General features: G+C 48.8%; 1 protein-coding gene across 4 annotated transcripts in view; it reads left to right on the top strand.

The window, feature by feature from the left end:
- LOC133062400 (core histone macro-H2A.1) overlaps positions 1–23051 on the top strand; it is an 82211-nt gene that overhangs the window by 6992 nt on the left and 52168 nt on the right. For all 4 annotated transcript variants that reach the window (XM_061151342.1, XM_061151340.1, XM_061151343.1 and 1 more), the window contains exon 2: positions 3049–3253. In XM_061151342.1, coding sequence (XP_061007325.1) covers positions 3082–3253 — 172 coding nt within the window. In that variant the 5' untranslated portion in view covers positions 3049–3081. The remainder of the gene's footprint in view (positions 1–3048; positions 3254–23051) is intronic.

The raw sequence follows: 23051 nt of genomic DNA, 5'->3' as shown, positions 1-23051 counted from the left end.
CTGTAGCACCTGGCATGGAGTAGCTCCCAGTTGAGTCGAGCTAGGGAGGCAGGCACACGCAAAGGTGCCAGGGTAGGTACTGTGAGAATACGGAGCAGTGAACAGTCCAGTCCGTGGTCGGGACCAAGAAGAGAGGTTGTGTGAGCATCAGTTCAGGTTTGGCAAGAGGACAAGGGGTGTTGCAGGCAGGAGAAGCAGCATGTGTAAAAGCATTCTGGGTACAACTTCACAGGTCAGGAAGTCAAGGGCAACTTGGGCATCTGAGCCCCGGCAGGGGTGATGGGAAGCAGTGCTGAAGAAGTAAAGGATGCTGTTTGTGGCTGGCTTGGGGAGCTGGAGAACCAGCAAAGTGGCAGAGATCCTTTGGCATCCATGGAGAGAGACTAGTGCTGTGGAGAACAGGCGAGGAGCGGGAGCTGAACCAAGGCAGGGAGGGCAAAGAGAAGGGAAGAGGCTTGTGAAGTTATGGAAGTGGGTTCAGCAGAGCCTAGCTAATGACTGGGAGCTGTGGAGGTGGGCAGAGAAGTAGGGACAGACTGGCTCCTGATTGGGAGCTTGATGCATGATGTTGCCACCACTGGGGCTGAGAAACCCACAGGAGTTCACATGGGACTTAAAAGCAGGCCCTGCCGAGGGCAGTCAGAACAGAGCCCTGGGGCTCGGCAGCCAGGTGTGCCCTGGGATAGGGACCTGGGAGTCACCAGCTTGTTGACTAAAGACTCTTGGCTCGAGTCAGAGGGGATCCCCAGGAACGTTATTTTTGAAGAATAGGCGTGTCAGGTCCCTGGGTGCTAGTGGCTCCTGTCTGTGACAGGACATTGTCCGATTCCCACAAAGTCAGCCCCAAACATACCCAGGCAGGTCCACCCAGAGACAGAACTGGAGTCTGTGCACCAGGAAGAACAGGGCTGAGCTGCATAAACCATCCCTGGTCACTGGCCTCTGCTGCTAGAAGAGGGAAGCCATTCAAATCTAAAAACTCTTAGTCCAAAGGTCTGGGGTTAGTCTGTGAAACATATTTGTATTAAAGCCAAAGACTGCTGGGAGCCCAGATACAACTTTTCCCTACCAACACATGCACACACAAGTACAAATACCATTTCCTGCTCAGAGTGAGCGTGGGCACCTGTTTGCCAGGAATGTTTTAAAACAGAGCTCATTACAGAAGAAATGGAGCCAACTATTTGTTTCAGAAAAACCAGACCCTCTGGGACTCTCTTTAGCAATCAATGCTCAGTTAAGACTTGGTACCTCCCTTGACAGGGTGAAATACAGAGTTCTCATCACACAGGCCTTGAGCCCCCTTAATTCTGATGGGCCTGTCAGAGTACCCAGAAATTCTGCCTTCTGCTGTTTTGGCCATCTCTGTCAGACAGACCATCCAAGATGGTCTTGGGGGGGGGTCATACTGATGTTAGGTATGGACCATGTATATCTTGAATGTAGGGTCGGGTGGCAGGAACAAGGACTCCTAACTCTGTGACTTCCATGGTCACAGAGACAGGGACTGTTAGAGCCGGAGGAGCCCACACACTGTGGAGCTTGACCTCAGTTTACCAGTAAATGGGAGATCTGACCATTTGGTTCAGTGGTCTGAGCATCTGTGGGGAGTCTTGTCTGGTGCCCTGGAACAGGCTGAGGCCTCTCACAGCCCCTTCCGCAGCACCCTGCTCTGGCCTTTCGCAGTTCCCAGTGGAATGGCTGCAGGGTTATTCAGTATTTCTCCTGCCCTCCAGCTCTGGGAGAACACGGCCCCCATCTGCCTCGTGCATTGACATCTCCATCCCAAGCGTGATTCCTGAAGTGAATGCATGAATGACTCGATGCTGTTCGTAAACATCTGCGACCTTGCTGTGTGGTACTGCTCCAGGAATACAGTCAGGGGCAGCCCTTTGAGACCTAGCAGTGTGATGAGAGACAGGACAGGGGAGCGTGTGTGTGTGTGTGAAGCACATAGGAACCAGAGGATGGAGCACTCGGGAAGGTTGGCAGAAGGTAGAAAAGCGTGAAGGATAAAGGAGGTCCTGGCTAAAGGGCACAACTGCTGTGGAGAAGGGCATTTGGGGGTACTCCCTGCGTTTGTGTTTAGACCTCAGGAAGCTCCGGTAAAGCTCGATGGGTGTGGTAGGCCTAGATTTCTAGGGCTTTGCATGACAGGCCAAAGGTTCTGATTGCATCTTGGGAATTGTGGCAGCAGGGAAAACTTAAGAACAGTACCACGGCATATTCAGATTTGTGTGCACGGAGACTGCTCAGCCAGTGGAGAGCAGGTGGATTAGAGTGTGGCCTGTGGTGGGAAGACTTTTTCAGGGCCAAATGTGTGATCATTTGGTTAAGAGAGTGGTGACTTGGATCCAGTTACAGTCAGAGTGGAGAAGAGAGGACTCCACAAGAGGTTTGGGGCATTTTGGATGGTGAGTGGGTCAGGGAAGGAAGGAAGGACTCTCCTCTCTGTTCTCTGAGGACAGGCCCGACTAGCAGTCAGGAAGTGCTCAGAGGGCCTTATATTCCAACCTGGCTTCCCACTTAACTCCTGTGAGCAGTTCTTGCCTCTCACAGATAAAGGACTGCAAGGGAGAGAGGCTGCTCTCATCAAAGAACCTAAGTATCTGACTTAACATCTTCATTGTAGAGGCAGGTGACATAGTTTTCTTTTATCAAGTGTTCAGCAAATTTATCAGCCCTGGTCTCCAGTGTATGAAAATACAATTATTAAACAAGCATATAGATCTCAGCCAAGAAACCCCATTTTCTTTTACATCATGTGGCATAAAGGCAAGGCAGTTAAGAGCAGTCATTGTCAGAGTAACGTTTAAATGGAAGTGGCTGATAAAATTGATGTCATGGTGTAAAATGTGAAAAGCTAAGCCATTCTTTTTTCCAGGGCTGAAGCACACGGGTGGAATGCAGAAACTGGGCTTGCAGGACTCCGCGGCTGCAGGCGGTGGCATCTGCCGGCACAGCCCGTTTCTTCCAGGGCCCAGAGGGTGTGGGGAAAGGGGAGATGTCCCCAGTAATCCTGACCTGAGCGTTCTCTTGCCTCCACAGTGTACTTGCTGATCCATCTCCAGGGCCACCGCCATGTCCAGCCGGGGCGGGAAGAAGAAGTCCACCAAAACCTCCCGGTCCGCCAAGGCGGGAGTCATCTTCCCTGTGGGCCGGATGCTGCGGTACATCAAGAAAGGCCACCCCAAGTACAGGATCGGAGTGGGGGCGCCCGTGTACATGGCTGCCGTCCTGGAGTACCTGACAGGTGAGTGTGCGTGAGTCACTCTGGACACCACAGCTTCCAAGGATTGGTAGGACCTTGTTTATTTATTTTGAAAATGTCAAACCTATGGAAAAGTTACAAGAACAGTAAGTGAACATTTTTACCTAGATTCACCATCTGTTAACATGTTGCCCCACTTGCTTTCTCTCTCTCCATTCTGTGTGTGTGTGTGCGCACATGTACATGCACATGTGTACATTTATTTTTGGCTATTATAATATGTCTGTTTTGAAATTTCCTCAATTGTCCCGATAACGTGCTTTATGATTTTGTTCTATTTTCTTTCCTGATCCAGGATCCATTTTAGGATCATACATTGCATTTGTCTGTCAGGTTTCTTTAGGTTTATTTAAAAAAAAAATTCCCTAGCTTTTCAAAAAAATCTCTGCTGACATGGATGTTTTTGGAGGGCACAGGCTAGATATTTTGCAGAATGCCCTTTAGGCTTGGATTCAGGTTAAATGTTTTGGCAGGAGAATTCCATAAGCAATGTTGAGTCCTTCTCTGGTGTCATGTCAGGAGGCACCTGCTGTGAGTTTGTCCGATCACTAGTGATCTTCACTGTGGTCATTGAGTTAAGGTGGTGTCTGTGCATTTCTGTACATCCTGGATCGCAGCCTTTCACCCATGGCTTTAGCATTCCTTGATGATGTTATTACCAGGATCTGTAATCACTAGGGTGGTTATAAAATAGTGGTTTTTCTATTCCTGTCCTTTCTCCTACATTTATTAGTTGGCATTCTTCTGCTAAGAAGAGCTTTCCTTCTGCCCTTCCCTTTTTTTTTTTTTTTTAAATACCAATGTTGGTTCGTGGATTTTTAGAATTTGACATGTTTTGTACTGTCATGTCGTTACTCATTATTTTGGTCGCATTGTCTCAAATTTGACCTTCAGGCTGGTTTTTATGCCCTTCTTCCCCCTCTCTGAAGGAAATGCTTGCTTTCCAACAAAATGAGAGATTCTCGTCTCCCCCTGACCTTCCCCTGTCCCAGTCTTGCAATCAGCTGTCCCTGCGGGGCGAGGTGGTTGGTCCTTTTCCCGGATAAAACTTGTTGGTCTTATTGGTGACTCCATAGCAACTGTGGGAGGTCAGCTGGGCAGGGATTCATGCGCGCCCCGCCCCCGCAACCCCGGCCGCCATTTTTAGTAATGAGGAAACCAACCTCGGGGCGTGAAAAGATTTGCCACATGTAACCAGGAAGTACTTGCAAAGGGACACATCCTGCTGTCCTTTTGTAATGCTTTTACCAGTTTTTTCTCCATACATAATCAGGGCAAGTGGCAGGTGGGGGCAGCTATCTCTCTAGAGAGATAGGAGAGAAAGGAGAGACTGACTCAGCCAGACAAGGCTGGGTTGCTTCCTGCTCTCCCAGCCCTCGCGGTAAGACCAAGGCTTCCCCTAACAACCATGAGGGTTCTAGAGTTTTTGTGTTCTGTTAAAAGTGTCTAGGCATAAAAAGTAATTGGGGTTCTAGTTAGAAGGCCTTTGCACATATTTGGAACTTGGACCCAGTTCAAGTGGCACGCCTGGTAGCACGACATAGGCATGGTTCTTCTCACTATGCAGATGAGGAAACAGAAGCCCAGCACATCGGTGTCACACCCAGGAAAACGACATGGAATGCTGGCAGTCAGCTCGGGAGACCAGGGGAGAGGTCACTAGGTAGGACTCAGAGGAGACGTCTAAGGTCTGGCTTGGCAGTTTATGTGGTCTGTGACCCAGAGAGAGTCACTTAACCTCTCCGGATCCCGGTTTCCTTTCAGCTCGTTTGGAGACAACAGTCCTTGCTTCACCAACTCCAGGCTGCTGTGAGATCCAAAGGGACTTTGTTTGAGCACACTGGGGAAAGCTGACATGATGTGTATGTAAATCCAGCCAACCTGTGTTTCCTGGTTCCCGAATGCTCTGATGCCCCTGGCACAGGCATGACGCTGGGATGTTCACAAACATGTTCATTAGGTCAAGTACCACAGCAGTTTCATTTCTTCCATCCGGCTTCCTCTTGTTAGTTAGCGGGGCATTGGTGGGGGGCTACCACTGCTCCATCATGTTTGAGGCAACTACTGACTTTGCTGCACAGAAAATCTGTATGTTTTCCTTGTCTGTGTCTGGTTGGCTCTGAAACTGAACGCAGCGCATGTGAGGGCCAGGTCAGCAGGTGTGTTCTCACAGGGGCCAGGCACCTTGACCCTGAACCACACCACCCGTGCCCATCTCTGACTGTCATGGGTGCAGTAGTGGTCCCAGAGTGGGGTGGGAACGACCAGGGCAGTCCAGTGCTAGAGCTGGCCACGTCACTCAAGGCAAATCCTTACTCTGGCGTTAGCCATGTTAACCCCTGTGTATTAAAAAGTAATACATATTTTGAAATTTTGCCAAGTCCTTCCAGAAGAGCTATAGTTAGCTGAATCTGAGCCGTCTTCTCTGCCTACACACAGTGTTGAGTCATTGGAGTGACCACTGCCCAGGGCCCCGAATTGTCATCTGGTCTGTGTGATGGGACCTTGGGGGATGTCGTGGGCCCTCGGCGCTATATTCGATCACTGCTAGTCTTGTGTCCGGTTGTCTGATGGGCAGGAGCTGAGTTCCAGGGCCGCATCAGTGAAGCGTTGCTGCACTCCCCTGTCCGGACTCTGCTGTGCCCCGCCCCCCATGACTGCTCTCAGGAGGTGATTCGCCCTGAGCCCCTCAGGCTGGGCTGTGGGAGCCTGTCTACCTGCTCAGAACTTGGGCTTTGGTCCCTGAGAGAGAAGCAGAGGTGGGCCAGCTCTCTTTCTGCTCTGCTGTCTGCTCTTGTTTCACAGAAGACCCTTTCCCAGTCAGTTCACATGCTTCCTGAGCGCCTGCTCTGTGCCCAGCACCGTGCTAGCCTCCAGAGCACAGGAGTGGCTGGGGCAGAAATAGTCTCTGCTCTGTGGAGCTCACGGTCTAGTCTGGAAGGAAGAACCAGCCAACCCAGGTGGTTCCTGACTGTGCCAAGGGCTGTGGAGGCTGTAAACAGGCCAAGGAGCCCTGGAGGTGAACCGACCCAGGAGGGTTTTATTTGAGGAGGAGACATAATCAGCTGAGACCTGGAGAGGGAGATGGTGCCAGCCAGCCCTGGGAGAGATAGGAAAAAGCTCTGCCACCTTCACAATGCACCCCCTGGGTGCCGGCCTCTTCCCAGAGCTGGGAAACGCTAATGTAGCTTTGGGCTCAGACACTGTGCTCCAACGCATCTGAGCAAAGTGCCACCCATTCCACAGGCCCTCAGGAGAGCTGCATTGTGTCCAGTGCTGAGAATCAAGCCAGAGCAAGACCTCCCCCCACCCACAGAAGCTTTGTCCAGAGGCGGGCACAAACCAGGAAAAGGTGGTGATGATGCAGGACCACACATGTTGAGATCAGGCTTCAGAAAACTTTTCCTGGAGGATGTGTGTTAACCTGCTGACCAGAGCCGCCCGGGTCGTCTAGTTGTCACCTGAAGGGTCCCCTGGAAGATTTGTTTCCTTCTCTGACAGGTGGCACACAATTGCAGGCATGGTGATAGGGTGCCACCCAGTGCTCTTTGGACCAGGCCTCCTGGGAGAACACCCTGGTGGACAGTTGAGAAGGGGTCTGTATGCTCGGGGTGGCTGAGCTGCAGGGCCCACCTAGGACCAGGTAGCTCTGGAGCGGGGAGCTGCCATCTCCAGCCAGCCTGCAGCACCACTTGTGCCGTGCTGTCCAGTAGAATCTGGTAGGGGCAGCAGAACCAGGTGGCTAAGAGTATGGACCTTGGTGTCAGAGCTGCCATTTCCTCATTATGGCCTAGGCAGCTCACTCACATCCCCAAGCTGTAGTTTTATTATCTGTGAAATGGGGGTTATAGTAACTGTCATAGATTTACTATGAGGTGGGAATGACAGGATGCCCGCGAAGTGCTTTTTTGTGTCTGCACAGTGTAGGTGCCTAGCTGTTAACCTGGTGACGTTAGGGTGACAACAGAGAGGAACTAATCCTGCTCCAGCTGCTGAGGTGACCGAGGGTGCCCACTTGCCTTGGCGATGCTGCTGGGGCTGTCCCTGCCCACTCAGGTGTGGTGTCCTTTCACCAGGCACTTGCAGAACGTCCTGGCTGTTACAAGCCTACTCCCTCTGGTTTATTTCAAGCTGCCATCTGACTCTTCTTCCTAAAGCTGGCTTAGACAGTAAACAATCTGCCTGCCAGTACAGGAGACTCAAGTTCAATCCCTGGGTCAGAAAGATCCCCCAGAGAAGGGAATGGCAACCTACTCCAGTATCCCATGGACAGAGGAGCCTGATGGGCTACAGTCCATGGGGTGGCAAAGAGTTGGACATAACTGAGCAGCTAACACACACACCTAAAGCTGGACTCACCCTCAACACCAAGGTGCCCTGTTACCAAACTCTTACTCTGTTTGGTGTCAAAAGCTACTTCTGTCTTGAGCTCTTGGCACACTCATGAAAACCTTAAGGGGTTTTCTGGTTAATTGGGAGCTGAGCATGCCCAGCCCTGGGCCTGGGTTAGGTCAGAGCTGAGGCCAGACCAGCACAAGAGCATCAGGACAGACAGCAGCCCTGCAGACCAAGGGCTGTCAGAGTCCAGATAGATGATCCCCTGTGAAGGGCATGTCTTCAGGGCTGAGGGGCCATGCACTACTACTCCTTATGGCCTGCTCCGGGCTGGGGTGGTTGTGGGAGGAGGATGGGGCCTGCGTCTTCTCTGAAACTTGAAGCTGGCGTCTGTTTCTCCTCTTGGGTGCAGAGTGCAATCATCTGCCAAAGTTAAAAGGAAGAGGCAACATCTGGAACAGGCTTGAGTCTGGCGACCAGACAGCTCCTTCCCCACCTCTCTGTGTGCCTGGCTCTGCAGCCCTGCTGACTCTTCCCAGAGCTCCTCCTGAGGAATGTTATGCTGTCTGCTGGACTTCCCGGTGCCCCCGCACAGTCCATTCTCCACCCCGTGGCCCTTGACCTTCCAGCCAAGTGGTGATAGTAGCCCCACCTCTCAGGTCACTATGTAGATTGGTATTGCATCTTATGAATTTAGCCAGCATTCTTAGTAAACACTCAATAAGTTATAGATAAAAAGAAGTATTATCATGGGGAAACTGAGGTAGTTTCTTTGAGGCATTGTCTTTGCTTCCATATTACTGTGGTACTTTTTTTCTTAAGTGGTATTTAGAAGAACTTGAACTCAGTTCAGCTCAGAAGGCGTCTTTGGAGTCTCTTCCCTGTGCCTAGCACAGCCCTGCTCAGTGCTGGGAGGTTTAGGAGATGTGAAGTAGGAATATGTGACATGGTTTTTGCCCTAGGGAAAGTTGATGGCTGGGAACACACAAGTTCATAGACCAGTAAGGGAATGGGGCAGGTCTAAGGGACAAGTTAAAAGCCCTGGAGTCCTACAGTGGGGGTGGTAGGGGGAATGAAAAGTATGTGGAAGAGCAGAAAGCAAGCATGCTATGACTAGATGGATGCAAAGCACCCTGGGTCAACATTGCTCAAACTGTGTCCAGCAGAACCCAGGTATTTGGTGAAATGTAAGAGGTAGTCCACCAAAACATAGGGCTCTGTGGATGAAACTGGGATATGGCTGTATTCACATTCCCTGTTTTGAGATGGATATATGAATATCTTTCATTGAGTTCCTCAGTAAAGCAACAGGTTTTAGTTTGGGAACCACTGGAAAACAGTTTTCTATACTGCAGGACTTTTTGGAGCCTTTAACATTCGGGGGTCCTCGTGAATCCCCAAGGGGAGAAACTTGGATATATAGTGGTTCCCAAACTTTTATTAGAGAGCCTTTCAAGGAACAGCTATACTATAAACACCTTGCATGATGCAGTGTGGGGACACTTCTGGTTTAGGACGTGAAAATGGCACCACGAGGAATTCCAGCCAAAGAAGCAAAGCTTAAGGCCACCATGGAGGATGCACTGTGGTCTGGCTTGTGGCATTGAGGTGCAGAGCTTGTCTAATAGATAAGAGATCTAGGTCTGCCGCCTCCATACAGGGCTCAACACAAGTGCTTCAGCATTTGTGCCATGAGGCTGTGGCCTGGGGAAGCTGTGCACTTATTCTGCGAAGCTGAGCCACTCACTTGCTGACTTGGGGAGGGCCTACCACTGTTCAGAGCTGTGCTAGTCACTGAGGTGCCAGATGAGAGTCCTTGCCCACTGGGCTTACCCTGGAGGGACGTGCCTTTGGAGTCACTCGCCCAGCTCCTGAGAGGACAGGCCTGGTTCCTGATCACCAAATCCAAAAGGATGTGTGATGACATATTTTTTGGGCGGGGGAGTCTAGAAACTGCTACATAGCCTGATCACACAGCTACCAACCTGCCTCCTAGGATGTAAACCTGTTTGCAAAAATCAAATCTATTCTCAGTTGATTTCTCGACAGTAAGGAGGATGGGAATTCCCATCTCAAGACTGAATGTCGACAGTTTGTAATAAGTATAGACCCTCTCAAGGTGATCACCATGAGAGATCTGCTGATTTGGATATCCTGCTCTGGTCTGTTTAAAAACCTACAGGTATAGTATTATATTTCCACCTCTTATTGGGTAAGGCCATGCCTACAATTTTTTTTTTTCTGTCATCTTTGGCTCTGTTCTACAAAATAATGAAGACATCCAGGTTTGCATATTCCTAACCTACCAGTCCTTTTGTATTTCCCCATTCCCTGGCCCTCCCCACACCCTGTGTTTCAGACCTCAGTCTTCTCTCTGCTGTCTCCTGTTAGTGACCAGGAAGGACCTCCGCACACTTCTAGCAGGCACCTGGCGTCTCTCACAGCAGGTGCTCCATTCTGAAGCTGGCTGTAGGTACTAGGCTAGCCACAGTGAAGTTTTCAGGGTCAGGTCCTGACCTGGGGAACAAGCAGGGTTCACCCAGGGGACCCTTATGGCCACTCTGCAGACTGGATATGCCCTAGCCCTTGTGCCTGACTGCATCCTGTAGTAAAACCCCAGGGAAAAGGGATGGTTGTTAAAGATACACCACTCCCTGGTGTTAGCTAGTAAAATGATCATCCTCATCCCAAGTTTTCAGTTTGTGTGCTTTCTGATCTATAACTCAGGTCAGCTGTTGGATATCCCTTTGGTGTTATTCATTATCTGCACTCCATCCCTGCCCCCCTCTCGTAGGTATGACAGGGAGAGGCCTCCTCTGTCAGCAGTGTGTCCTGTTACACAGATAGTTATTTCGACAAACATCCATCACACTTGGCATTTCTGGCCTGGGAAAGAAAGGATCTGACAAGCCTGGAAGATTAGGGTAGGCAGAGCCTGCAGTTGGCTCTGTCACTTACCTGGCCTCTTTTACCACTTTCCTATCCGGAACAGCCAAGTGTGTCCTGTACTCACCAGCTAAAAATAGGGCAGGGAGAACAGGACAGGCTGGCTCTGTGATGCTCGAGGCCCTCTGAATGGCTGTGTCTCTCGCTTGTTTGCGTGGCCACCCTACCTTAGACTTACACTTCTGGCCCGGACCCAGCTAACTCTTATTGCTAGAGACTTCATGTTTTTCTGAGGCTCCCAGAACCCCACAGGGCTCACTGTTCTGCAAAGCCTGTCAGCAGATGAAAGCAGGGTCTTGGGGGGACTGGATTTGAATAAGCCAGAGGGCTGCAACTAGAAAAAAATCAGAAACACAGAAGTTGAAACCTCAGTGTGCTGGGTACCCGGTGTGTGCAGCCTATATTTAAATGTATGTTCCCTTTTCCAGTTATGTGAGTAATTTATGTTCAAAAATTTAAGAAGCTAAAACTCATAATGTCGCTGCCCAGAGATAGCAGCTGGCACTGAATGCCTTTTGTGTGTAGGTGTACATGCATGAAAGAGAGTTAGATTTTAGTCTGTTTTTATTAACGTCTGCTCTTGATGATCACTGTACATGATCATATGAAGCAAATCATGCAGTCATTAAGGTGGGAGCTACGTTGGCAGTCCTCCTTAGTCTCCCGGGGAAATAGATGATTCCGTGGTGGATGAACCTTCAAGAAGTGCTTGGAAAAGCAGCAGTTTAGCATTTGCCATTTCCCTGGTGACTTGTTGTCAGATGACCAGGCTGTTAGCAGACCCAGGTGAGTCAGACCTCAGGGCTGAGGCCAGATGTGGAAAGCAGTGAGGAGTGGGGTGCCCCAGTGCTTTGCTTCTCCGTCCGTGGTGTGGAGGTGGCGGCACAGCTTGAGGACACGCTTTTCCCAGGGCCTCTTGAATCTGGTGCAGAGGTCAAAAACTGAATTTTTATCTGGTCCTTCACCCAGTCCTCCTAAGGAGGCCATGAGGTAGTCCAGGAGAGTATAAGTGTGATCTGGGCCCCATGTCCCCTGATCTCCCAGCCCTGTGGGTTAGACCAGAGAAAGGAAAGGTCTCATTGCTTTCTTTTGCAAATATTTTCTCCTGCTTTGTGACTTATCTTATTCTCTCAACACTGTCTTTCACAGAGCAGAAGGTTTTTTTTTTTTTAATTTAAAAATAAAAACTTTGAGTTCTTTCTTTCATGCATTGTGCCTTTGGTGTTGTATCTAAAAAGTCATCACTGAACCCGAGATTATCTAGATTTTTCTCCTATGTTATCTTTTAGGAGTTTTATAGTTTTGCATTTTACGTTTAGGTCTCTGACCCCTTTTGTGTTAATTTTTGCAGAGGGTGTTAGGTCTGTGTCTGGATTCAGTTTTTTTGCACATGGATGTGCAATTGTTCCACCACCATTTGTTGAAAACCTCTGCTTTCTTGAAGATAAGCTGCGTGGCCTAGTAAACCTCAGTGATCAAGGAGTCTCACTGTTACTCCATGATTTCTCTTTGAAGGGTGGTATGCAGCTTTTCATTTCTGCATGTACTTAGATGAGTTCTCATGAGGGGTTCTGTTTTTGCCCAGGCTAATGGGAAGGCTCAAAGCACTACAAAACTGATGCTGGATGTGAGCAAGGAAAAGTGTGTGACCCAAAATGTGCAGGCCTCTTTTACTTCAGGCCTTCTGTCTGGGTTCACTTTACATACATCCTTTAGAACTTCATTGACAGAGGTCTTCTGGTGGTAAAGTTTCTCTGATTTTGAACATGTCTTTATATCTTATCCATAAAGTTTTTACCTGTTATTCCTTCAGTGTCTCTAGTTTCTCCTTATGGAATGCAAATTAATGATTTGTTAGTGTTTTTTCTAAGCTCCATATCTGTTTGTCTCATTCATATTTTTCATTTGTCTTTTCAGATTACTTTCTGGATAATTACTTCAAGTCTGTCTTGTAAAACTGTCTCCCACTTTACTAATTCTCTCTTCAGCTGTGTCTTATCTGCTATTTAATTCAGTCACTGAATTTTTAGTTTGTTTTGTTATTTTTTAGTTTAGAAGTTCTGTTTGGTTCCTTTGTGAATATATTTGGTCATTCCTCATGGTATCTTGTTTTCTCTTCATTTTCAAATTTTTCTTTATATTTTACACATGGTTCTTATGTATTTATCTGAATAATTCTTTTTTTCCCAAGCTTTATTAAGGAATAATTGACAAATATAATTGTATATATTTAAAATGTACAAAGTGATGACTTAATATGAGTGAAATGATTAGCCATTTTATCTGAATAAATTTAGTATCAGAAATTTTTTTTTTTTTTTTTAGTATCAGAAATTTTTATAAGGCTGTTTTTGCTGGATTTTGAGTTATTGTTCAGAGTGTCTACCTCTCTCCAAGGCTGCAAAGGAATTCCCTCATGCTCTTGCTTAGTACTTTTTATGGTTTAATTTTTTACATTTTTACTTGACCCATTTTGAATTTGTCCTGATATAGTGTGGGAGAGGAGTCAACTTAATTTTATTTCATATGGTTACCCATTTATCTCAACACAATTGAGTATTCCAGCTTTTCCCCGATGATCTAAGAGGCTGCTTTTATCATACATGAAATTTCTATATATACATAGGGCTATTTCTGGACTTTCTTTTCTGTTTCAATGTTATGTTTATCTTGTTAGGTATTTTATAAGATGTTTCTCATATCTGGCAGGTTTTTCACTATTTTTATTTTTATAGAAAGTAAATATTTTCTTTGGGCTTCCCTGGTAACTCAGTTGGTAAAGAATTCACCTGCAATGCCGAAGACCCGGTTCTATTCCTGAGTAGGGAAGATACCTGGAGAAGGAATAGGCTACCCACTCCAGTATTCTTGGGCTTCCCTGGTGCCTCAGATGGTAAAGAACCCACCTGCAATGCAGGAGACCTGGGTTTGATCCCTGGGTTGGGAAGATCCCCTAGGGAAGGGAACGGCTACCCACTCCAGAATTCTGGCCTAGAGAATTGCATGGACAGAGGAGGCTGGCGGGCTACGGTCCATGGGGTCACAGAGAGTCAGACATGACTGAGCGACTAAGCACGCAGCACATTATTTTCTTTAATAAGTAATATATACCAGTGGTAAAAATCGTGTTCCCAAAAGACATACAGTGAGACATGCATTTCTTCCGCTACTCTTTTGCAAACCCAGTTCTCCTCCCAGGGGACAATCAGTGTTACCAGTTTCTTATATATGCTATTTATGTTTCTAAATATATTCCTCCCCCTTTTCATTTTAAAATAAATCTAGAAAATGTAATGCCAAAAAATAATAGGTGCATGTGAGATGCAGAGACTGACGTGTATATGTGTATCTGAGCCAAAGTCTGAGGGTATTTCATCTGCCTCTAACCTGCCCCAGCATCCCTGTTCCATCCCACCCTCGCGTCCTGACTTGAGACTGTGAAGGGCGGCCTGCCTGGACCCTGGGCCATCCAGGGGCTGCTGTCCCCTGGGATGACAGCTTTGTAGCTCACACTGCAGGCCATGGATCCTAAGTGTTCTAATCCATGAAACCAGGCCAGTGGCTCGGAGAGTGTCCCTGCACTTCCATCCTGCATCACCGTCTGAATGCTGCAGTACTTGTTAAGTGGTTTAGTAATTCATCTGTAATGACCTATTTGTGAAAGAGTTACCAAGCTCTGAACAGGTACAAGATTCTAAGCTGGGTGCTGGGGGGTCCGAAGAATCACTGTTGATTTCAACAGATGTGTATTGACTGTATGACGGGCCAGACATTGCAGAGGACATATTAGTGACCCCAGGGCTGGAGCTGTGCCTTTCTCACCCCTCTCTCATCATTGTGTGCTCTGCTGCTCAGCACTTGGATTGTTGTTGAAGGGGAAGAAGACCAGTTAGGGGAAGGATGTGTTTCTGGAGGGGAGGGGATGGTACTAATGGCAGATGCTACCAGGAAATTGGTAAGAATGAGAGCTGAACTAGACCCCTGGAGTTTTTAATGGTGGGTAATTAGGATTAACCTCAGGGCATCATGGCCCAGCCCAGCCTGAGGATAGGCCAGTGGCAGAGCAGCCGTTGGTGGCAAACAGGAAGGCACTGGGGGTATTTCAAGTGTTGATCTCTCACTCCTGCCAGAAAAGGATGTCTCAGCTGTACCTTGCATCGCAGAGGGAGCCAGGAGCTCTGGTTAAAGTAGCAGTATCCCAGGAGGGGTGCTCAAGGTATACATACCCCCGGGTCCCCGTGTGGATGAACATCAAGAATGGCTTTAAAGGAACTACTAACTTACTGAGAGGAGGAAGTGGGTAAGAATTCCACAAATATCTCTTCTCTCAGTATCTTCCCATTAAAATTATCAGCAACTAATAAAACGTATTTATAGCCCTCTTACTTTCTTTCCCTGTCTCAAGGCTTCTGTGTCTAGTCAATCCAGAATAAAATACCAGAGAGCAAAAAACCACTCCTCAGAGCTATAAATAAGTTCTAGCAAGAAGACAGATGCAAAGGGGTACTAACCACAGGCAGCCTCCCTCCACCTCCTGGCCTGTCTTTCCCCACCACCCCTCCAGTTCTGGTTTCCAGGATGATGACACACATTCTCCTCGGGTTTACCAGGCTCAGCCAGCCTACAGCTCTGACCGGCTTCCACCTTCCCTCCTTCCCTCTCTCTCCCTTCATCTTCCACCCTACCTTCTTCCTTTTCAGACAAGTGCCCTCCATCTAGTGGCCAGAAAGCGTTATGTTGCCTGGCACTTGGAGAGGCCTGTGGGGTCTGCCGGGGGACCTGTAGCGATGGCCTTGGTAGAAGACATTTATGTATGTCCTCCTCAGAGAAGGAGGCTCCATCTCTGCCAGAGCCCACATTTCTTGCCTGCAGAACTGTGAGAACCACGTGGAAATCCAGGGTCTCTGGAAAAGGTTAGCTTTCGGTTTCCCTTGCCGCCAGTGTCCTGACTGATGCTCCCTATGGTAATTGGTAACTGAGGTCGTCTTTGGTTAACAGCGCTCTGTTGGCTCTGTAAATCCGGATGTTGACCCGCCAAGTCAGTGTCTGCTGTTCACTCAGAAAATGCTAGTCCTTAGCTCCAGTAGCATTGTTTTCTTTGCCCTTCCACCTCTGCCCCAGGCCCTGGCAGTCTCCCTCCCAGATTAAAATTGTGGCTTGTCAAAATATGAGTTTGGGGGCACAGAGGGCAGTGCTTTGAGTGCAGGCAAAGGCAGGGCCGTGTAGGTAATAAAACACCTGCCGTACGTGGAGCGTTTCCTGTGTGTCAGGCGTTGGCTAAGTGCTTTACATCGAGTAACTCACTGAATCCTCAAACCACCTATTTTGCTTAAGAGGAAATTGAGGCTCCGGGAGTTTGAAGTACTTCTCGAAGGTCACTGAGCACAGTAACTCATCTCTAGCAGAGCATTTCTGTATGCTCTCAATGGAGCTGAAATCTTAGCTGTCAAAAGGAGAGCGCTGGACTCGGGACCACTTGGTCCACTTTGCCTCTCCTCTGGCTTCAGCGGACGTCTCCAGAAGATGGGATATGCCCAGTCCTCTACGCTGGCTCCTGTCCTCATAGCCCAGCTGGGGAGGCAGGCATGGATCCCCAAGAGGGGCAGGCCCTTTGCAATCTCACGAGTGCCAGAGGGCACGTGGTGTGGATGTGCCGGGCGGGAGACAACCCTGTGGCCTGGCCTCGGCAGAGAGGACAGGGGTCCCACATGATGAACCTGGAAGGACAGGAGGAAAGCTGAGGGCTTGTGGGAAAGAAGTGAATGAGCACAAGAGAGGTGATGGTCGTTGGAGTGACGGGTGCTGGGCTCTAGGGAAGGGGCAGTCTGATCAGTGTGGGAGGGGCTGCCTATAGCAGCAACAGGACACAGAGGTCCTCGGGGAGAAGCTTGCAGATGGCCAGAGGTGGTCTGATGGCTGCAGTGAGGAGAGCAGAGGGCAGTGCCCAGTCAGTGTGGGGTGGCTATAGTGCTTAGTATAGTGCTTATACTCTCAGCTTAGTACTTCTGAGAGCCAGAAGGTTTATTCCTGATGTCCCTTCATTGTCCTCTTAGTGAACGAGAGGTGGAATCCTAGGTAACAGAGCTTAGACAAGTCCTTAGACCAGTGGCCCTCGGCATTGGGAATCCATTTGGACAGATAGAGCTGGGGTAGGTCTATAAAAGGTGACCCCAGGCCCCTTCTAGGGGGCCTCCCCTACTATGACATCATTATATGGCTCTAAAAAGTCATTTATGAAAGAACCTAAAAAGTCTTCATGTGCTCAGATTTTTTTTTTTTTTAATCCCAAAAGCATGATTAAGCAGGCTGGGACAAATGTCAAGACAGGCACGCAGTTGCCAAGGCCAGTGGTGGCATCTAGCATAGTCGCTTCTTCTCATTTATGCTATGTTTTCAGTTTACTTTTTACATTTTGAAAAAATAAATTGCGCACAAGATAAGCTCAGTTAGTGCCCAAGCGGGTAGAGCAAAATGTCTCCTTCAGACCTGGTCGCCAACTCCATCCCAGGCAGCAAAGCCGTGCCATAGCTCCTAAATAGCGTGTGTAAGCCCGGGCGACAGGCATCGCCAGTGACGGACGGGCATGTGCCTCCCCACAGGATGGCAGCCCACCGAAGCCCTGCTCTGCTCCTTGTTTCCACTTCAGAAGTCTGTCTCAGAAATGGCACCACGTCAGGGTTCTTTAAATGAGTTTCCTCTTTACATTGCACTACTCAAATCTTTTCATTTCAGCAGACATCTCTGATTGTTCACCCCTTTCTGAGATAAATTAGAAACAAATGGCTATGATTTTCCATATCAAAACAAACATATATATTAACCATCTCCTTGTAAATGAATTTCAAGTCCTTGAAAGCAATGAGCCGTGCGGAGAGGGCCCTGCCCGGCTGTTGGCCAGGCCCCCAGTTAGAGCAGGTTCCTCTGGCCTTCCCCAGCCACCTTGGCCTCCCGCCTTCCTCCTGGGGCCTCAACTTGTGCTGCCTCAGCAGCTGGCTCTGCTCCTGCCCCACCACGCCACCCCCTGCAGGGTCAAACAAAAGCCCCAGACCCCATCCCTAGGCAGAGGCTGCCTGTGGGGCCGCCCTGGGTGCTGCATAATGTCAAGGCAAGTCTGGCAGCACTGAGGTTAAGCAGGTTCAAGTGCATTTTTCAAACATATGTAAACTGTTAAGTGTAACAGCAAAGGGTAAACTATCAGGGGAGGAAACACCAGGTTTTCCATATTGCGTCTCTCCTCCTCCTCTCAGCTCTCACGTACATCCCATCTATCCACCTAGCCAGACAGCCAGTTATATTGATAGAGGAAATCGAGGAAAAGAAAGAGTTTTCTTCGCCTAGAAATCAAGCCTGCTATACTCTATTAAGAGATAAGTGTGCTTGTGGTGTCAGTATTTGGAGTTTACTTTTACCAAGTGTTCTAGGCATGTGATTTGGTAACTCATTAATCCTCACAAGCCTAGAGGTAACCTCACCCCCCATTTATAGAATGGGAAACTGAGGCATGGGTGTTTCTTGGCAAATCTCACAGCTCAGGGCAGGAGCTGGGATTTGCACCCAGGTTGTCTGACAGCATGCCCCCGCTTAACCACGATGCTCTGTGGGGCTGCAGCCACCATTGAAGATGGACCCAGGTGGTGAACTCACACAGACCTGCCAGTGATCTGGGGAAAGAAGAGGAAGACTTTCCTGAAAGGCAAGATATCAAGCACCAGACTGGGTTGGCGGGTTAGATGATGGTAATGGTAATGTCTGCCAAGAATCATAATCTTTTTTCTTGTTAATGTGTATAATGCAAAATTACTAATTATTTATTTTAAAATGTGTAAAAAAATTAGCTTAGTTTAGAAACTTGATACTAAGCTGCATTTCTTTCTTACTGGGAGACTTTGTGGGGAAGGTGGGATACTGGACCACATGCTGCTACCTGGACCCTGAGGAGGGGGGTCTGTCATGTGGGCATAACAGCAATGGCTGAGTTTGTGTGAGACTCAGAATATCTGCAGATAAGTGATAGAATGGCTCATTGCTGCAAAATACCCTGTCTTCTGCCCAGAACATAACACCCCCAGTTACTGCTGCTGTTTTTATTTTTCCTGTGGAATCATTGGTTCCTTGGCGGCCCCCGGGACAAGCAGAGTGGAGAGCTCTGCTGAGGCCCACAGGTGAGGCCCTGGTGCTCCAGGCTGATGGCTCAGTGGGCTTCAGCTCCTGCCACTCATCACCCGAAAAGGTGGATTCTGGGCTGCCGAGGGAATTGGAGGAAACTGGTGCAGTCAGGATGCAGGAAACACTTAGCAGTCAGTCTCCGATTGGGGTTGATTGGGTTAAGGCCTTCCAGAATAGTGTAAAACAGCTCTGAACTCAATGAACTGCTGATGGCAGCCTGATGAATGGAAGGAAATACAATAAACAGATTCCTTGTCATGTTGTTGGCTTCGTAGCAAATATCTGTGTTCTCCCCGGGATTACGTGAACATTTGCTTTTCTTTGATTTCTGGTTGTTCTTTTCAATATTTCTTTTGTGAGAGGAGACGCTTCAAACAGTTCTGTAGGAGCCCCCGACTCTTTCCTTTGCGAGGGTTGTGTTTAGAGTTTGGTGCAGCCTCTATGCATCACCTGTTAGTTGTTAGGGGTCTAATTCTGCAAACCATGACTTCATCTCCCTGAAGGAAGATAGACACAATGCTTCAGTACAACAGATAGGGCTACATGCAAGATGATTGGAGAAGAAAAAAACAGACACTAAGCCTTTGGTCTCTGGGTGAACTTGGAAAGTAGACCTGTCAGAGGCATTCACGTTCAGACAGCTGGGCTGTAGCCGAGAAGGCTGCCAAATAATGCTGTTACTCAAGGCTGTGTGGGGCTCTCATCAAGTGGCCCTAAAACGATCACGTTCCTCATGGCCAGGGAATGGTGGGCCCAGGGGTGCCTCTGCCTGCCTGTTGCTCGGAGGAGAGAATAAGGTCGCATCACTGGGCCAGGCTGCTGCATGTGATGGAGCCAGTGGCTCACCACTGGCCAGGAGTTGGAGCCAGAGATGCTCAGGTGTTTTACCAATTAGATCTTAAAAAAGATCTTAGGACAGAAAACTGGCACACGAGTTGGACCTGATCCCCTTGCAGTGTCTGTCATTGGGAACTTCGCCACACTGAGAGTCTTCTCAGAGGTGATGCCCCAGGCTCTGAGCCCCAAACCTGTCCCAGTGTTGGTCACTGGTGACAAAGTTGGACTGTCATTGGTCAGGAAGTCTTGGCTTGAGGGGGTGCAGACCCTGCTCAGGGGTCTGTTTCTTTTCCTGCTAACCACTCTTTGCTGATATCTTACAGATTCCATTTGTTTCGGTTACAGTCTCTGCACTGTGGCTCCTGAAACTCCCTCCGAGGCAGGATCCAAGCACAGAGCACTGCAAACTGTGGAGAAAAGAATTTTCATCTGTAAATGTGGTGCTTGTTTAGTTCTCTTTCTCAGAATCCCTTTCTCTCAAAATAGCCAGAGGCAAAAAAAAATTTTAGAGACACACAAAACCATCTGAAATACAAGATTAATCAAGTGCAGGACACCCTCCCTGGTAGGAAGGCACAGGTTCCATTCAAGTCCAGGTAGAGCTGAAGCTGACTCCAGCCTGGCCCAGGAGGGGCCGTCCCCATGGGCAGTGGGTACAGTGGCGGGAACCCAGACATAGCCCTGAGTCTAGGGCTTTCACAAATGTGTCCTTGCTATCATTCGCAAAGCCGAGGATCACTTAACTAGGAAGGAAACTTAATCAGGAAATCTCCTTTAGTGGCGTGTGCCCTGCCCCAATTCCTGAGCACTCAGGGCCCTCTCTCCCGCCCTCCTGCAAACATGCCCTGGAGAGCAGATGGGAGCTGATCCATCTTGTTGAGTTGCTGGCATTTTGCACCTCTCCTCCCCCCCTGCAGCAGGCAGCCGTCTCTTAGCCAGGAAAGCCCTTTACGATTGCCGTTTCTAAAACTGGATTGAGGATGAAAGAGGGGAACGTATTACTGAATCCTTGGCAAGGGGCGAGTTTGTGCTCTGGGTTCCTGCTTCTTTCTGGTCTCTTGTCAACTGCCCCAGCCCTCTGCCTGCCGCAGTGCAGGGGTAGGGTGGAGCCGGGAACACACTTCTCATAAAAGGTGTGTCTCTGAGGTGCTCCATCTTGTGTGTCCCTTGAGGAAGGAGTTGCTATGGTAACTATCCATCTGGAAAACATGCAGGAGTAAACAGAAGATAAAGCTCTGGCTCAACCAGCCAAAATGTGAACCTCTGCCCTTCTTCGTAAAATGTGAACCTCTACCCTTCTTCGTTACCCCATTTGATGCTGCTCCCTCCCTTCCGACAGGGCTGAGGGTCCACTCTTTGAAGATAGGGAGTGGGAGGGCCAACTGTCTTGGTCTTCACAGATCAAAAGTGAGCTAGAGTTTTGCAAAAAGAAAGGGGTTTTCTGGCTCCTTGCTGAAAAGGCAGAGGAATGCACAGGAAGGACACTCCAGCCCAGCTGTTTCCAAGGTGCTCGATGCTCCTCGTCCCACTCCACAACCCACCCCCCTGCCCCAGCCCCTCCATGTCCATCTCGTCATTCCCAGATGGATCCTGTCTGGCATCCCTGAGTCCAGGCTCAATTAGCAGTTGTTGTCACTGTTTAGTTGCTCAGTCGTGTCCAACTCTTTGCAACACTGTGGACTGTAACCCGCCACGCTCCTCTGTTCATGGATTTCCCAGGCAAGAATACTGGAGTGGGTTGCCGTTTCCTTCTCCAGGGGATCGTCCCAACCCAGGGATTGAACCCACGTCTCCGGCATTGCAGGTGGATTCTTTACCACCGAGCTACCAGGGAAGCCTTGAATTGGCAGTCAGTGAGCACAATCCTTGAAATTTTGCAAGTGGAGAGACTTGGGCCATTGGAGATTTCCACCATAATGTGAGAGTGTAGGGGTGTATAGGGGTGTGAAATTAGTGGAAGTTCAGGGGATTTCCTGGAGAATTGATCTTATTTCTCAACTGTGGGTGCTACTTAATGGTAAGTACACTGCTTCCCTTGCTTGTGTTCCGTACTGCCTGTCCCTCACCCAGATACTGGAACACATTGGGAGTTCTGGTGACCCTTCCCCACCCTCCAGGTCTTTGCACTTCATTGTTACCACCTTCCCCACAGGAAAAAAGCTAAAGTAGTGATGCCAAAAATAAAATGACCACATCCCTCTTCCCCCTACCCTCACCAACGGCCACTGTGCCTTCTCTTGGGGAGAGCCTGCACCAGTACTCTGGGCAGGAAGAGGAAACAGGCCACCTCCACTTTCCCGAGAAACTGTAATTTCAAACGATCTTCTTACCACAGGGATGGGCTTAGGGCACTACTGTGGGTTTCTGTCTCTTTCTCTGTGTCTTTTTTAATGAGGGCCTTAGCACATTATGGGGACAAAGTTGTAATCCCCTAGCCTCCTTCTGTATATTCCTGCTGTAGATAGTGATGGCCCCATGTTTCCTGTGGCCTCAAAGTGGAGAAAGGCTGGGGAGGTGAGGGGGTGGTAGAGATCAGGAAGCCAGCCAAGTGGGCTACAGCCTAGTGGTGCCAGCAGCCCCTCTCCAGCCTTCCTGCCACATGGGCTGGCTGTGGCTGGCTCTCCTTCCTGTGCCCTGACTCTCAGGGTCTGGGCTCCTGCTTGGCTTCCTCCAGGCGGTGAGTTGGACAATAGTGTTGCAGTTATACTGCCTCCTCCATGAACGGGGCAGAGTGAAGGCCAAGCTGGGCTCATTTCTGCAGCTGGACATCAGGTCACTCAGGCATCCCAAACACTCTTTCTTGCTTGGCCATGATAGGGTCATCTCCTCTGGGCTTCAGCACACGCAGCCAACCATCAGTTACAGAGAAGCTTCAGTAAAATTGACAGGGGATCCTGGTACTCGGACTGTTTGGGGAACAGTCCTGTTGGAGCTAATGTGTGAGGGTGGGAGATGTACTGATTATACCCCCTTCCTCCCTGGGCCTTACTCTAGTGACTTGCATGTGTGCCTTTCAAGCACATGCACATAAGGATCCCTGTGATCTGGGAGCATCAAGCGGGCAGAGCTTCAGGTGCCTCTGGTGTCCACTTATCATCATCAGATTATTGAATTCCTGCCTTGGATTGAGGGGAACCCTCCTGATCCAGCTATGGGTAGCCAAGCAGCTGTTCAGTTTGACACACAGACTCATTTTTGCATTGGGTTCAGTTGTAACAATGGTTTAACATTGTAAACCACATAGGTTTAGTCTCTAAGTTGTGTCAGACTCTTGTGACCCCATGGACTGTAGCCCATTAGGCTCCTCTGTCCATGGGATTCTCCAGGCAAGAATACCAGTGTGGGTTGTTGTTTCCTTCTCCAGGGTAAACCATGTAATATTGTAAATTTTAAATATGTGATTTTAATGTAGCTAAATTTTTTTCCTGCAGTTATTTTATAATGATGCCAAGTTTTAACTTTGCTGGATAAGTCTAGTGTTTACAACATAACTTTG

The sequence above is a fragment of the Dama dama genome, chromosome 9, assembly GCF_033118175.1.
Source record: "Dama dama isolate Ldn47 chromosome 9, ASM3311817v1, whole genome shotgun sequence".
Lineage (NCBI taxonomy): Eukaryota > Metazoa > Chordata > Mammalia > Artiodactyla > Cervidae > Dama > Dama dama.
The sequence above is the reverse complement of the archived record's forward strand: the minus strand, read 5'-3'. Positions and strand labels throughout refer to the sequence as shown.